The sequence below is a fragment of the Pseudochaenichthys georgianus genome, chromosome 13 (assembly GCF_902827115.2).
Source record: "Pseudochaenichthys georgianus chromosome 13, fPseGeo1.2, whole genome shotgun sequence".
Taxonomy (NCBI): domain Eukaryota; kingdom Metazoa; phylum Chordata; class Actinopteri; order Perciformes; family Channichthyidae; genus Pseudochaenichthys; species Pseudochaenichthys georgianus.
Genome location: NC_047515.1, coordinates 32,058,050 through 32,071,143, shown reverse-complemented (window position 1 = coordinate 32,071,143; position 13,094 = coordinate 32,058,050). Strand labels below are relative to the sequence as shown.

The window sequence follows — 13,094 nt, the reverse complement described above, 5'->3', positions numbered from 1 at the left end:
ACTTTGACATTTTATCTCAACCATCTGTCCGCCATGTTATAAGACATGAGGTTTCAGATCCATCACTCTATGAGGCGGTAATGTTGAGAGATTGAATCACACAGAGCTGCAGTGTTTGTTTTAATTGTGTTTTAATCATGAGTGACCTTACCGTCAGCAGCCTGTTCCCAGAAGCCAGCGTAATGACGTATGAGTGCATGTGATCTGAACTAAATCTGTTATGATGACTGACATAATAAAGCCGGTTGTTAGATCAAATAGTTTTCATAAAGCTTTACTTTTTTTGATTTTTAAAAAATAGTTTATTTAATGAAGCACCATGTCAGTTAAAAAAACAAAACAGTTACAAATTAAAAACAAAACTCAATCAAATGACTGTGCATCCCAATGGATTAAAGATAAACAAGAATTTCTGCATTTTAAAGATGTCAACACACTTTTTAAACTTTTTCAAACCCACAAAAGTAAAACGGAATTGAACCCCAACAAAAGAGGTTGAGAGTCTTGCAGTCAGGGTACAGAAGAAAGTTAGACATTGTTAATCATACATTGAAACGAAGAAATAATAAAGAATTGAATAATATTTATAGTTAACTAAAACAAATGTAATGCTTTTTAGATTGTGATATGACTTTTTCTAGATATAAGTACACATCAAGTACAATTATCTGATCATCTGCCTTTAAGATACAGTACATAATATTAATGCATTCATTATTTAACAATGTTAATAGTGGGCTAGACTTGCATAAACAAGATGATCCTTTAGTTTTTAGGGATAGAAAAGAGTGAATATCAATTCAGCATATTCTTATATACACACGTATATGTGTACACACATACTTCAGGTTTCAAGGAAGGATTAAAAAGGTAATTTCCAGGGCAAAAAGGAAATACAATATGAAATCAATGAAAGGCTAAAGGAAAACAATACAAATAAAAAGGGAAATAAAGTAGAATATTATATTGCTATAAAAAAGGGACAATAAGAAAAATCCAACTATTTTCTGTGACACATAACTGTAACTGATATTTTATGAACTTCTGGTCTATTGTATTGTAGCTACCTCCTTATTCCCGCTGTAAGACAGTAGGTGGCGGCCTTGTGACTTCTCGTTGAATAGGAGCAGTGTTTCCAACAGGAAGAAGAAGGGCAGCATTAAGGGAACTGTCGCAGAGTGATCGGCTCAATTCTGTGGCGCTGCGTACATTCAACCAGCGTTTTTATCAGCTATTCAGAAGAAACACACTTCACTGTATTTTAACTATATATACAACGTCACAGAATGGCCACTGGTAAGCCAACAAGTACTTTGTCTGTTTATCATTGTTTGCATTGTTTTTTTTGTATAAACTAGGCTAATAAAAAGTGAAACGAATAGCATAGGTGCTACATTAGCAGTTAACCTCGAGGCCATGGAGGGCTTCGTCTATCTCCTGGAACATCTTTCAATAACAGAACAAAGTTAGCTTTGCCGTGTGTTTGACTACATTTGTTTCCACAAGGGGGTTAACTCCCGTATGACACGTAGCTGTACTCCTTTAAGACCCCATGAATGTGCCAACAATCTATAATATGTGTGTACCGCAGAGTGAAAAGGGCCTAGTCGTAGTTAGCTTGAGGTGCTAGCATGAACGCGTCTTTGTTTATATCGATGCTTATGTTTTCCTACCAAACGAGACACGAAACGTACACACATCTAGTTAAAAGATAATTTGGCAATATTTGCATTTAATATGGGTTGATGTAAAGAAAATCATGCCGGGTATGGTATGGGCATGTATACACATGTCGTAGTTTGTCTCGTTTCAAGAGTTAGCCTAAAGTGAATTGACCGCCATTTTTGGTAGATTGGCGTGGGTACGGGCCTTCGGTTGCTCTATTTTCTGCCTTCAAGCTAGCAGTGCATATAGTCGCTTTGTTATTTTGGAAGATTCAACCCTGTTTTGTTTCTCTTTCAGATTCAGGCTTCGGTGGCTCACAGAGGTAATGACAATATATTATTTTATTTCACTATACCCTGTTCCTTACCTATATGTTGTGTTACAATTGTGGTTAAAATAGTTTTTGGGATAGCTTTTTATAACAGTAGCCTAATAGTTAGCTCCTTTCTTCATCAACATGATTTTCATTCTGTGTTTTTGTATGCACCATTTTACTCCAAAGCAAATTCCTTGTATGTTTAAACCTTTTTGGTCATTAAACCATTTCTGATTATTTGTATGTTGGTGTTGCAGCAGCACAACAATATAAATAATTATACATGAGCTTCAGATAACTATATAGTAACATAAATAAATCATAGTAGGCCCATAAACCAAAGTGAATACAAGTTATGCAGGAGCAATTGGAGATAAATTATGGTAGTGATTAAGTGTTTACAATTTGGAATATGTTTGGTATATATTGAACTCCTGATTATCTAAAGGTAATGGTTTGCTCTATAAAAGGTCTGAGATACTTGATGAGAGACACTTTTTCTAAGCCCGATGTGTTAAATGTCTTTTGTCAGTTTAACACCTTAATATTGTAGTTTACTCTAACATACAATTGTGACAAGGAGAAATTCATTATCGAATTGGTTATTTTTGAATGATCTGCTAATGAAGTTGCATATGAACACAGGACATCAGGGTTCAAATAAATGATGTACTCAAGACTTTTTATGACGTCCAAGGAGTGTTGGTGGCATATTTAGTAATTTAAAGCAACACATTCCTCAGTGTGTTATATTAAAAAAGAAATAGGCTGCAAAATGTGTTGTCACATGACACTGACCTAGTTAGTGGTATGGGGTACCCACGGGCTATTTTAGCCTTCTAGTCTCTTTGTAAGTGAGGTGTTAAGATTATGTTCCTTTCCTACCAGAGTAAATAGCATCTAAACTATGAGACATGGATGCAGCAGAGAGGCCAATGCTTAGGTTGTCAATGCAGCATGCACTGAATAATGTATTTTTTATTCAAATAAATGTTAGCATTGATTGTACCTCAACATAACATTTGTCAAATTTCCCCTGAACATTTATACCAAAGACTCAATAGAGTGTTTCAATGCATCTCAAACCACAAGCTAACTGCGTTTGTCTTCTGTTTTGAAGCTATGGGTCATATGGCGGTCAGCAGAGTGGACAGGTAAGACCCTTCCCCAATTTACCACCAGCCTGTTTGCTGTAATCTTTATCATTCAAATTGTTGTTTTTTTTAAATCATAATCTGAAAACCCAAGCGTTCTGATTGACAGGGTTATGGACAAGGAAATGGACAGAGTTACCCTGGCTATGGACAGCCAGGTGCTGCACCAGGCGCTGCAACACAAGGTACAGCAACACAAGGTACGGTCATGTCTACTGTGTCAATTTGCTGAACAGCTTTGAATAATACATTGCGATAATGCATCTTAAGTCATAAAATTCTTGCTCAAAATGTAAACCTTTTTTAGTCCAAACTATGAGAATATCTCTGATGGAATTTGTTCCGTCAAATGGAAAGTTGTATATTCATGGTGTTTTCAAAAGTCGTGTTCAGATATTTGTTAATGTGAAGGTATACAAATAGAAAAGTACAATACATAGAATTATACAATGCATTTGATTTCAAAGAAGTATCTTTCTCACTTGTGAATTGTCTTTGTCAGGAGGCTATGGCCAACCTCCTCCGGAACAGAGCTTTGATACGTACGGACAAGATTCCTCTGGGTAAGACCTTTTCTATGTCACAATAGCTTAGTAACATGCATTCTCACCTATAATTGATGTAGCATTATTGAACAATACCAGAAACGACTAATTAATGACAACTTCCTGTCTTACTGTTCTGATCAAAGATGAAAACGACCAATTGAGACCAATATTTACATCTTAGTTTTTTGCTAACTGTAACCATTTTTTGCTCAAACCACTTCAAGGTATGGCAACAAATCGTCGTCTTACGGGCAGCAAAGCTCCTATGGTAGCCAGGCTCCAGGTGGAGACAGCTATGGACAGAGTTCCTACGGAGGCCAGAGCCGAGGAGGACCACCACCACCAGCACCACCACCAGCAGCAGCAGCAGCAGCACCCGCAGCACCAGGAGGCGGCGGCGGCAGCAGCAGCAGCAGCTATGGTAGATGGAGCGAAGGTACAAATAACTTGTGTTCATGTTAGAACTACATCTACACAAATGTGCCCACGTGTACATAGACAATTACTTTTCTTTCAAGGAACTATGTCATTGTTACTCTTCTTATGAACATTTCATTCTGCAAAAACATTTTTATACTTCAAATCTAGAGCTGCTAAATTCAACCATTTGGTATGAATATAATATGTGTATCTAATTGTTTATAAATTGCTCTTTATAGAGCAGCAATTATTCACAAGAATGTAAAGGTGTAAATATCTTTTTTATTAGTTCTTCTCTGGGATTTCTCTGAGCGCCAATTCCATTTAATGACTTTTTCCAGATTGTCAGAATACTACCCTTTTTTCCAGAGGGTCAGAAATGTGCCTACTCTAACTTGAACACTGTGTGGCTGCGACAATACCTGGTAATTTGCCAGGTGTGCGACATGAACAGCCATGAAACACATTTGCTGAGAATTTTTTTTGACAGAATCTGAGCTAAAAATAAAATTGCAGTCCCCTAACAGTGCACCTTTACTCACAAGTGAACTTGGGAAGTGGCTCAATAAGGCTTTCTGCACACCAGGTGAAGGAGGGGGTCAGGGTTCGAGGTTTGGACGTGACCAGGGAGACCGTGCGGATGGAGAAGGGGGCTACAGAGGCCGTGGGGGTGGTGGCAGCGGTGGTGGCTATGACCGTGGCAGCAGCGGTGGATACGACCGTGGCAGTGGTGGTGGATTCGACCGCGGTAGTGGATACGACCGCGGAGGAAGAGGAGGACCTCCTGGTATGGGGTAAGTTGCATACTGCCACTGCCCCCAAGGTACCTCCTATACACTGTGAAATGAGACATGACCTGTCCACACATCGTCACTCATCAACTACTTAGACCCACATAGATTTCCCCAGTCATCTGCTTAGTGCTCCAGATCCCAAAACTCTGGTAAAAAGAAAAATGTAAATCTTTTTTTCTTTCTTTCTCAAACTGGATTCCTCCAATGTGACAGATCACATGGGTAAACCTTGTCTGCGCTCCAGGTGCCTCACCCTTCAGACTTTATTTTTTAGGTTGATTTAATTTAAATGAAATGCATGGATGTATTTAATCAACATTGCTGTTAAGGTCCAATGATCGCTAATCGCATAAATGGTGGTTATTGAGAGGTTAGGAGGATCTACCTGTTATCTTTAGGCTTAAGGAAAGGAGCTTGAAAAGCACAACTAGGGTTGCAAAGGGTCGGGAAGTTTCCAAGGGAAGTTACGTTTGAGAATTTTGCATATTTCCATTAATCAGAATTTTATTTGAATGCTATTTAAGGGGGTAATGCACTTAAAAAGCAACACCAGGTTTTATAGTAGATACATTCTTATTAAATAGTAACCACGGACTACATTCAACAGCACACTCTTATATAACATGAACTAATTGTTGACCAGCAGCTGGTGCTGCATGCTCAGTGCATGCTCCTGTCAAACATGTAGCTCACAGCCAAAGGACTCCATGCGTTCATGTAAGTTTTAATTATATTACTAAAGTGAATGCATTATATTATCATATATATATAATCATGAGAACCTAACCTAAAGCGAAGTACAGTTTATACGTTGGTGTCATATTATGCTAGTGTTTGCTTGCTAGCCGTTAACATGTTGAATATAGCTTGAATGAGCATGCTAACTACAGTGTTTTTAATTAATCAATTTTTCTTTCATTCTTAATGTAAAACATTTGTTAACCTTCAACCAAAATAATGTTTTTTAGACAATTTCACGCTCTATTTAAAATAAACTAGGTAGTTGTTTGGCAAAATGGTGTGGTTAAAAAGTGTGGACTTTATCTTCACATGTCATGGTCAACACATTCTCAGCAAATGACCCCTATCTTTTTTTTACTTTATGCTGATTTAATGCCCATGGAAAGTTTCCACCTTGAATATTCCCCCCCAATTTGCAGCTCTTAGACACCTGAGACCAGTTTATACAGACGTATTATCCCAGAATTGCATACAGGTTTTGTCCATCCTTCAACAGAACAGTCTTTGAAACGGGAAGAGAGCCATTTTGAGAGGCTGTGAAATATTCTGCAAGGAGAACAATGGGTACATTACCATGAAAGGGTCCTTTTTAACCTTCACACTTTAAGAGATATTTGTTTTTTCCTTGCGTACAAGTATAGCATTTATTTACTTCTGGGGGAGCATACTTTGTTACTATCCAAGAACGCCAAATGTTGCTCCACACTACTGGCGGTTATTTGCCTCTTATTGGTCGTGAAACCAGTGAAAGACATTTTTTAAAATTTGTAACTAAATGTTATCAATTGACCTCGAGGGAAGACATTTTTTCTTCATATTTTTCAAATTAAATCTCCAGGAGCCATACTTTTATGAAATGCCAAATTATCAATGTTGGTGTTTGTTGTGCTCAAGGACCACATGTTAGTTTTTGAACCTTGGAAACGCCACTGAAACGATGCTATTAGACCTGGAGCTACATCTTCAGCTGCTTCACATTCAACAGGTTTCATACAAGTGTTGTGTATTTGACGATGGCGAACATGTGTGTTGTGTTAACATGGATCTACATTTTATACTACAGGTGTTCATTGAACTAAAACTTGGACCTCAGTTAAAGGATCTCATAAATGCTCTATGTGGAAGATTGCTTATCAGTCGCTACACCCCTTCACACCAATTTGGCTTCTCGTGTTAAAAAAAGAAAGAAAATTCAGCTGGTTTTCCGGCTCTTGGTATCCAATTTGGTCATGTAAATGAAAAAAAAACATTTATTGTAAACGGTGACACCGATGTGAGTATTGTCTTCAACCGTATACCCGATTATTCAGTCAGAGCTTTACTAGTCGTCTGTTCAATGATCTCTAATGTCAAAGACTAACTCATTCCTCGTTTGAGACATTTCCACCATAGTCGCACACCCTGGCGGGAGTGCATACTGATGGGGATGTAGTGGAGCTTTGAGCTCTCAGTTGGGACAAAGGAAAAGCCATCATATCTCCAATTTTTCCTCTGCAGAGGTGGTGACCGTGGTGGCTACAAAAATTACGGTGGTAAGTGACGAGCATCAGAACTGTGTCGGTGGGGGAGGAAAGAACTTGAGTTAGCAAAAAAGAAAAAGGGGGGATTAAAAAAAAAACCTCAGTGAATGCCACCATTTTCATGTCCAGACCTCATGGGACTCCACTTATTATTCTTAGCAGGGTTTCTCTTAAAGTACTTCACATACGGTAAAGAACAGGAGCCTGAGTTGTAAAATAATGGTATTTGTTGCATGAAAACGAGGGCTGATAGTAACTGACAGCAGTTCCCAGGACGAAGAAGGTTTTGGTGGTTTTCATTTCTGGTGTAAGCTCAAAAAAAACAAAACCAGAACGATTCTGTTCTTGTTGCACGGTGTTGGTATGTGATGCAACGGTATAAAAACACCCATCAGAAAGCTGTAAACGTGGACATTCTTTAATTTCCTTTATCATTATGCATTGGTAGGGATGAAGTTAATAATTGTTTGTGTGAAACCGTGCGACAGTTTCTTAAATTTATTTGCTCAAGTTCTTCCACCTTTTCTCTGTTTTTACAGGCTCTCGAGACTTGGACTCAAGGGATGAACACGGTAAGAATCTTAACTTGAAGTTAATCCAATATAATTGTTGTGTTTCTGCAAATAAGCAGCAATGACTTATACAGGGTGTCCGCAGGGTCTTCAATAGTATTAAAAGTTGATCAATCAATGCTATTCAAAAGTATTAAACGGCATTTTCCAAGGTATTAAATGTTTAAGCTTGTTTTCAATAAGTATATAAATGGTCCAAAGAGGTTGTGTTCTACAGTGTGCCTGAATGTAATCATGGCGTAGGTGTGTAGTTTATTTGTGGCATCCCGTTGGGTTTGACGTCATCTGAACAGGACATCGCACGCTCACTGCTTGATGGCACGCGAAGGTCCGTTTACGCCGGTTGTTAAACAACATCGTTATGGAGAAATGCAAGTTTGCGTCCAAATGGTTGGAAGGAAAATCAATACTGTATGTATATAGTAATTGTGAGGTAAAGTGTCGCCAGTTCGCTTCTTCGCGGACAGGCGCGCGCGCAGAAAGCATTGTGACGGGTTTAAAATGAAATAAGTTACGGTGTGTAACTGGTTAAAACTCCAAGTGGAGATGAGGTCTTAAAATGTATGGAAAGGGTCTTAAAAAAGGTCTTAAAGGTATTACTTTTGACTTCAGGGTTCCTGCATATACCCTGTTATAAGTGTTGCTTACTTTGACTCTTATGCATTTAGATGGTAGTGCAGCCTTCCAAGTTTTTACCAAGAGTTGCCATCGCATACAGATATGATCATTTGTGAATTCGTTGCTCTTTATTTCCGCCTTTCGGTGGACAGTCGATCTCATATCTAATCACTGCTGCTGTCTTCTCTGTCTATCTCTTCCACAGATGATCAGGACAACTCTGACAACAACACCATTTTTGTCCAGGGACTGTCAGAAGACGCCACAGTTCAGGAAATTGGTGACTACTTCAAGCAAATAGGAATCATCAAGGTATGGAAGAAACCTGAACAAATATATTCTTTCATCGTGTTGAGTAGAATATCCACTGAGACTCCTGTCCTCATTTTGTGATTTTAGTTGAACAAAAAGACTGGCCTTCTTATGATCAACATCTACACGGATAAAGCCACCGGTCAGCCAAAGGGAGAATGTACCGTGTCCTTCGATGACCCGCCCTCTGCCAAAGCTGCTATCAGCTGGTTTGATGGTAAGACCAGTGTTGTGAGTTGACATTTTTAAAATCAATTCTGCTAAACGTTCAGGATCCTTCTCACGGATATTTTGTCTTTTCATCACAGGCAAGGAGTTTAACGGGAAAACTCTCAAAGTATCGTTTGCCACCCGCAGAGCTGAGTTCACACAGAGAGGAGGAGCAGCAGGAGGTGGAGGCGCAGGAAGAGGAGGAGGCGGAGGACGTGGAGGAGGTGGAGGAGGCGGTGGTGTGTACAAAATTGAGCTGTGTCAAATATCTATATGTTGTGCTCATGTGAATATTTCCCCTCTAGAATGTGTTGACCAATCGCTTTCTGCTTTCAGGTTTCAGAGGCCGCAGCAGTGGTGGAGGAGGAGGTGGAGGAGGAGGCGGACCTAACTTTGACATCAAGGGAGGAGACTGGCCCTGTCCCAACAGGTTAGTTTGCTTCTGATGCTAATGTTTAAAGTATGTTGATGGGGGCTGCAGCACAAGGGGCGCATTTAACACCTGGCTAATTACGTGGTGGAGGAACTGTTGATATGGTAAAAAAAAATTATTTGGGAATGAATCCCATTCCTCATTCATTTCCTAACTCAATTTCACAAGAATCCAATACTTTGTTTAATTTAAGCCTTATCAGGCTTTTTTGTCACGAAACTGTGTCACGGGGCTTCTTAACATTTAATTAACTATTAATGTGTCATACTCATTTAACGGGAAGAAACTCAGCTAACTGACGATATGAAAATTTTTTTACCGAAACACAACACAAGTCTCGCAAGAAATGAGCCCGGAGTGAAAAAATGCAGAAATATCAGTAGCATCACTGAGCGACCAGAACTCGTGACAGGGGAAGCAAACACAGACATCACAACACGTAGCTTTATGTAGCAAAAAACGGAGATATGCTCACCTTTAGCTGTTATTCTGATCAAAAGTTGTGTTCGATGGTATTAAAACGATAACAACGCTGCTGAAGGTTAATCAAATGTGTCTGTCACTTTGAAAAGGTTTTTGATAATCCATAATTCAATTTTTATGTCAAAAATTGAGTTTTCACATTAGCTGCTAATGATAGCTACTAGAGTGTATGACAGTTTCCTGTTTTGGGTATTCTGGCTACCCGTCACTCTCACTCTTATTTGGTTTACGTGTATGTGGAACTTCCCCTCGATTCTATTGGCTCTAACAGTTAAAAATAGATGTCATTCATCAAAATCGACCAAGGGGGGCCAGAGATAGGTCAAATTACCCCAGAAGTGTTTTTTTTGTGCTAAATCTGTCTAAAAAGGTCAAATTTAACTTGTTTTGCATCAATCTTGATACAGGCTACTTATTATGTTATAGTTTGGAATCCTAAAGCTTTTAGTCTACCATCCCATCATTCAAGGGTGGTTTTCACTATAAGTAATGTTTTATTTTATTTTTTGGACGGACACAATAAACTTTTTTTACTATGTTCAATCTGAATTTACTTTTAAAAAAAAAAAATATTGATTCTAACTTTTCTACATCCAACTCACAGGTTTATCATTGCTTTGAGATTATTTTTTTATTAATTTACCCCTTTTTTAGAAGTGAAGTTGTGGTCATTTGTTCTGGGAATGTCATTTTCGAGCCTGAGACCTGGAAAACAGGCTCGGGGGTTAAGAAGTTAACTAAAATATGAAAAGTCTCGGTATGATTAGAAAATGTGAATTTAACCAGCGTTGGTTAAGACTTCTCAATTGCCGTCATTGCTTGGAAGTAAACGATTACATTCTGACATAAGTTTGTTAACAGTAGACCTCGGCTGAATTCCATTGAATTATTTACAGAGGTAGTAGCGGATACAGCCAGGTAGCGCTTTGCTAACATGGCAACATAAGGATATTTGGCGTTTGTAATAGCTTTGGCTCGGTCTGAACTTTTTGCGAGTGGTGGAGGCTTAAATGCTAGCGGGAGTTGGGTTTGCACTTCAGTCTTTTGGTACCGGTGATATTCACGTTCGGGTGATGCCTTTTCAAATGAGTGTGCAAGTTTGATGTATTGCCAGCCGCGTAACCAATTTTAGTTGAACAATGCCGACAAACAGCGTTGGTTCGGTCCACCTGTCTTTGTCCGTCATCCTTGTTCGTAACTGCGAAACCAAAATGTTCCCAAATCGGAGACTTCAATGATGCTGGAGGATTTTCGAGCTCAACTTTATCTGCTTTCGACAGTTCCTCAAATTACTGACTACATTTGAACGCTTCCCTCTGACCAGCTCGTCCAATGAAATGACTTGCTCGCTCTATGATGCGTTGAACACAATGGGAGCAAATTACTCTGAATGCTGCGACGCAGCACCTGAGATTACTTCCATGAAGTTGTTCACATTCTCAATTTTTTTACGTTTAATGTTATATTCGTTCGGTACACACGTGTACCGAACCGAAGGGCCCGTACCGAATAATTTCGGTACGTGTACCGTTACACCCCTACTGTTCACACATTTTTATTTATTTGTTACCATCGTACCCCGATTTGCCCATTTGTGATGTTGTCTTAAATGCATTTTGTTTTTGTCCTCAGCTCTTGTGGCAACATGAACTTCGCCCGGCGGCAGGAGTGTAACAAGTGTGGCGCTCCCAAACCAGGAGATGCTGGATTTGGTGGAGGTGAGTGCTTCTTTATTTCAATCCTTTGTGTTCCAAAGCTTTCCTACCATCTGTTGGTCTTGCTGAAAAAGATCCCCTTGTTTCACTGGAATAATCCCTCTGGCTGTGTCCGCAGAACGTGGAGGCAGAGGAGGGTTTGGCGGAGACAGAGGCGGTGGCTTCAGAGGTCGTGGAGGAGGTTTCCGTGGTGGAGACCGCGGGGGGGATCGTGGGGGAGACCGTGGAGGCTTCGGAGGTGGCGGAGGATATGGAGGAGGAGGTTACAAGATGGGAGGAAGGTGGGTTGAATCACATTTTGTTTTTGGCAGTGTGTACATTTTCTTTGTTGATCACATGCAAAGGACACCCGTTTGATCTGTGGCTCTCTGCTGATGTAGTTTGGTTGTATGACCACTGTAGGGCGCAATCGCTCTGAATAGTTGCACATGAATCTGGAACATGGTTAAAATGTTCTCTATCAATCTTTATAGTATTCTTTAATATGTAATAATTGAGACATTGACCAATGAATCGCCACTGCCTTTTTAAAATTCAAGAGATGGCAAAGGCCTTTACATTTGATTGTTTTCTTTGTGGAGGAGTAGTGTCAATAGACGGCTGTTTGATATGTTTGTATGGTGCATACTCACTGATTTGAGTATAACTATTCTTGCCCCTTACCCTCTTGGTGTAAACAAACTACCAATATCTGATTGGGTCTGTCGTCTCACCAAGGTTCTTACAGACACTCCCTGCTAATTAATTTGTCTAGAGTCTAAATAATCCACTACACCGGGGGGGCGGCGGGCACTTTGTGTTTGTCCTTTGGAGGATCATTAGTATTTGCAATTGTTGATATAGTGCTGCTCACTGAAGGTGAAGTGCTGTTGCCTGCTTCTTTTTTTACTGAAAGGAAGGGGAAGGTGAATGAGGGGAAATTGACACTATTTCACTCATCTTTGTCTGTCTATGATAGCGGTTAATTCAATGACAGAAGTCGATGTTCTTCAGAAAAAATGTTCAGCTGGTAACGCACATCTGTCTTTCCCTTGCAGAGGTGACCGTCGAGATGACAGAAGAGAGCGGCCATACTAGGAGTTGAGCAGATAGAAACCACTCCAGCCCTTGAGTTCGCCATGGAGGGAGGGTTTAGTTCGGGAGAACCTGGAGAAAAGGAACATCTATCCGAACGTCTTATCACCGATTTACGTTCCTTTTTCAAAGCCAGACTATCCCAACTATTACTGCTCATCTGAGCGCAGGACGGAGATGTTGTTCTACTGTAAAGGGACTTTGGGGCGGATTGGCACTGTTGGCATGTGGTCAAATGTATTTTTTGTTTTTTTTCCCCCCTCTGCTTTTTTGTTTTATTTCCTTGTACATCTTTTTAATTTCCTCTCAGATTCTAGTCGCAGACGTTTTTGTGAGGTAGACTTCGTACCATGTTTTGTATGAACCGATTAAATGTTTTACTTTGGTTCTTTTTTTTCAAAATATTAAAAATAAAACTGTGATCTTTTCCATGTGCTCGTGTGAGTTTGTACCATTTATTCGCATTATTACAGACACTTGTTGCATAATATTAAATCTGCATCTTTAAAGTTGAACTAG

At 39.5% G+C, this 13,094-nt stretch overlaps 1 protein-coding gene across 2 annotated transcripts; it reads left to right on the top strand.

Annotated features, from left to right (window-relative positions):
* Nucleotides 1-1,139: 1,139 nt before the first annotated feature.
* Nucleotides 1,140-13,002, top strand: taf15 (TAF15 RNA polymerase II, TATA box binding protein (TBP)-associated factor). 2 transcript variants are annotated; one of them, XM_034097128.2, is made up of 16 exons: nucleotides 1,140-1,296; nucleotides 1,963-1,987; nucleotides 3,102-3,135; nucleotides 3,245-3,320; nucleotides 3,638-3,698; nucleotides 3,908-4,119; nucleotides 4,690-4,897; nucleotides 7,136-7,170; nucleotides 7,698-7,730; nucleotides 8,554-8,660; nucleotides 8,748-8,877; nucleotides 8,969-9,109; nucleotides 9,207-9,300; nucleotides 11,419-11,504; nucleotides 11,620-11,782; nucleotides 12,539-13,002. In XM_034097128.2, exons 1-16 carry the CDS (start codon nucleotides 1,287-1,289, stop codon nucleotides 12,576-12,578), a joined length of 1,455 nt encoding a protein of 484 aa, XP_033953019.1. In that variant the 5' UTR covers nucleotides 1,140-1,286; the 3' UTR covers nucleotides 12,579-13,002. The 2 variants fall into 2 exon arrangements, with proteins under 2 accessions (XP_033953019.1, XP_033953018.1); XM_034097127.2 differs by having other exon boundaries at nucleotides 1,141-1,296; nucleotides 3,245-3,335.
* The last annotated feature ends 92 nt before the right edge of the window (nucleotides 13,003-13,094 follow it).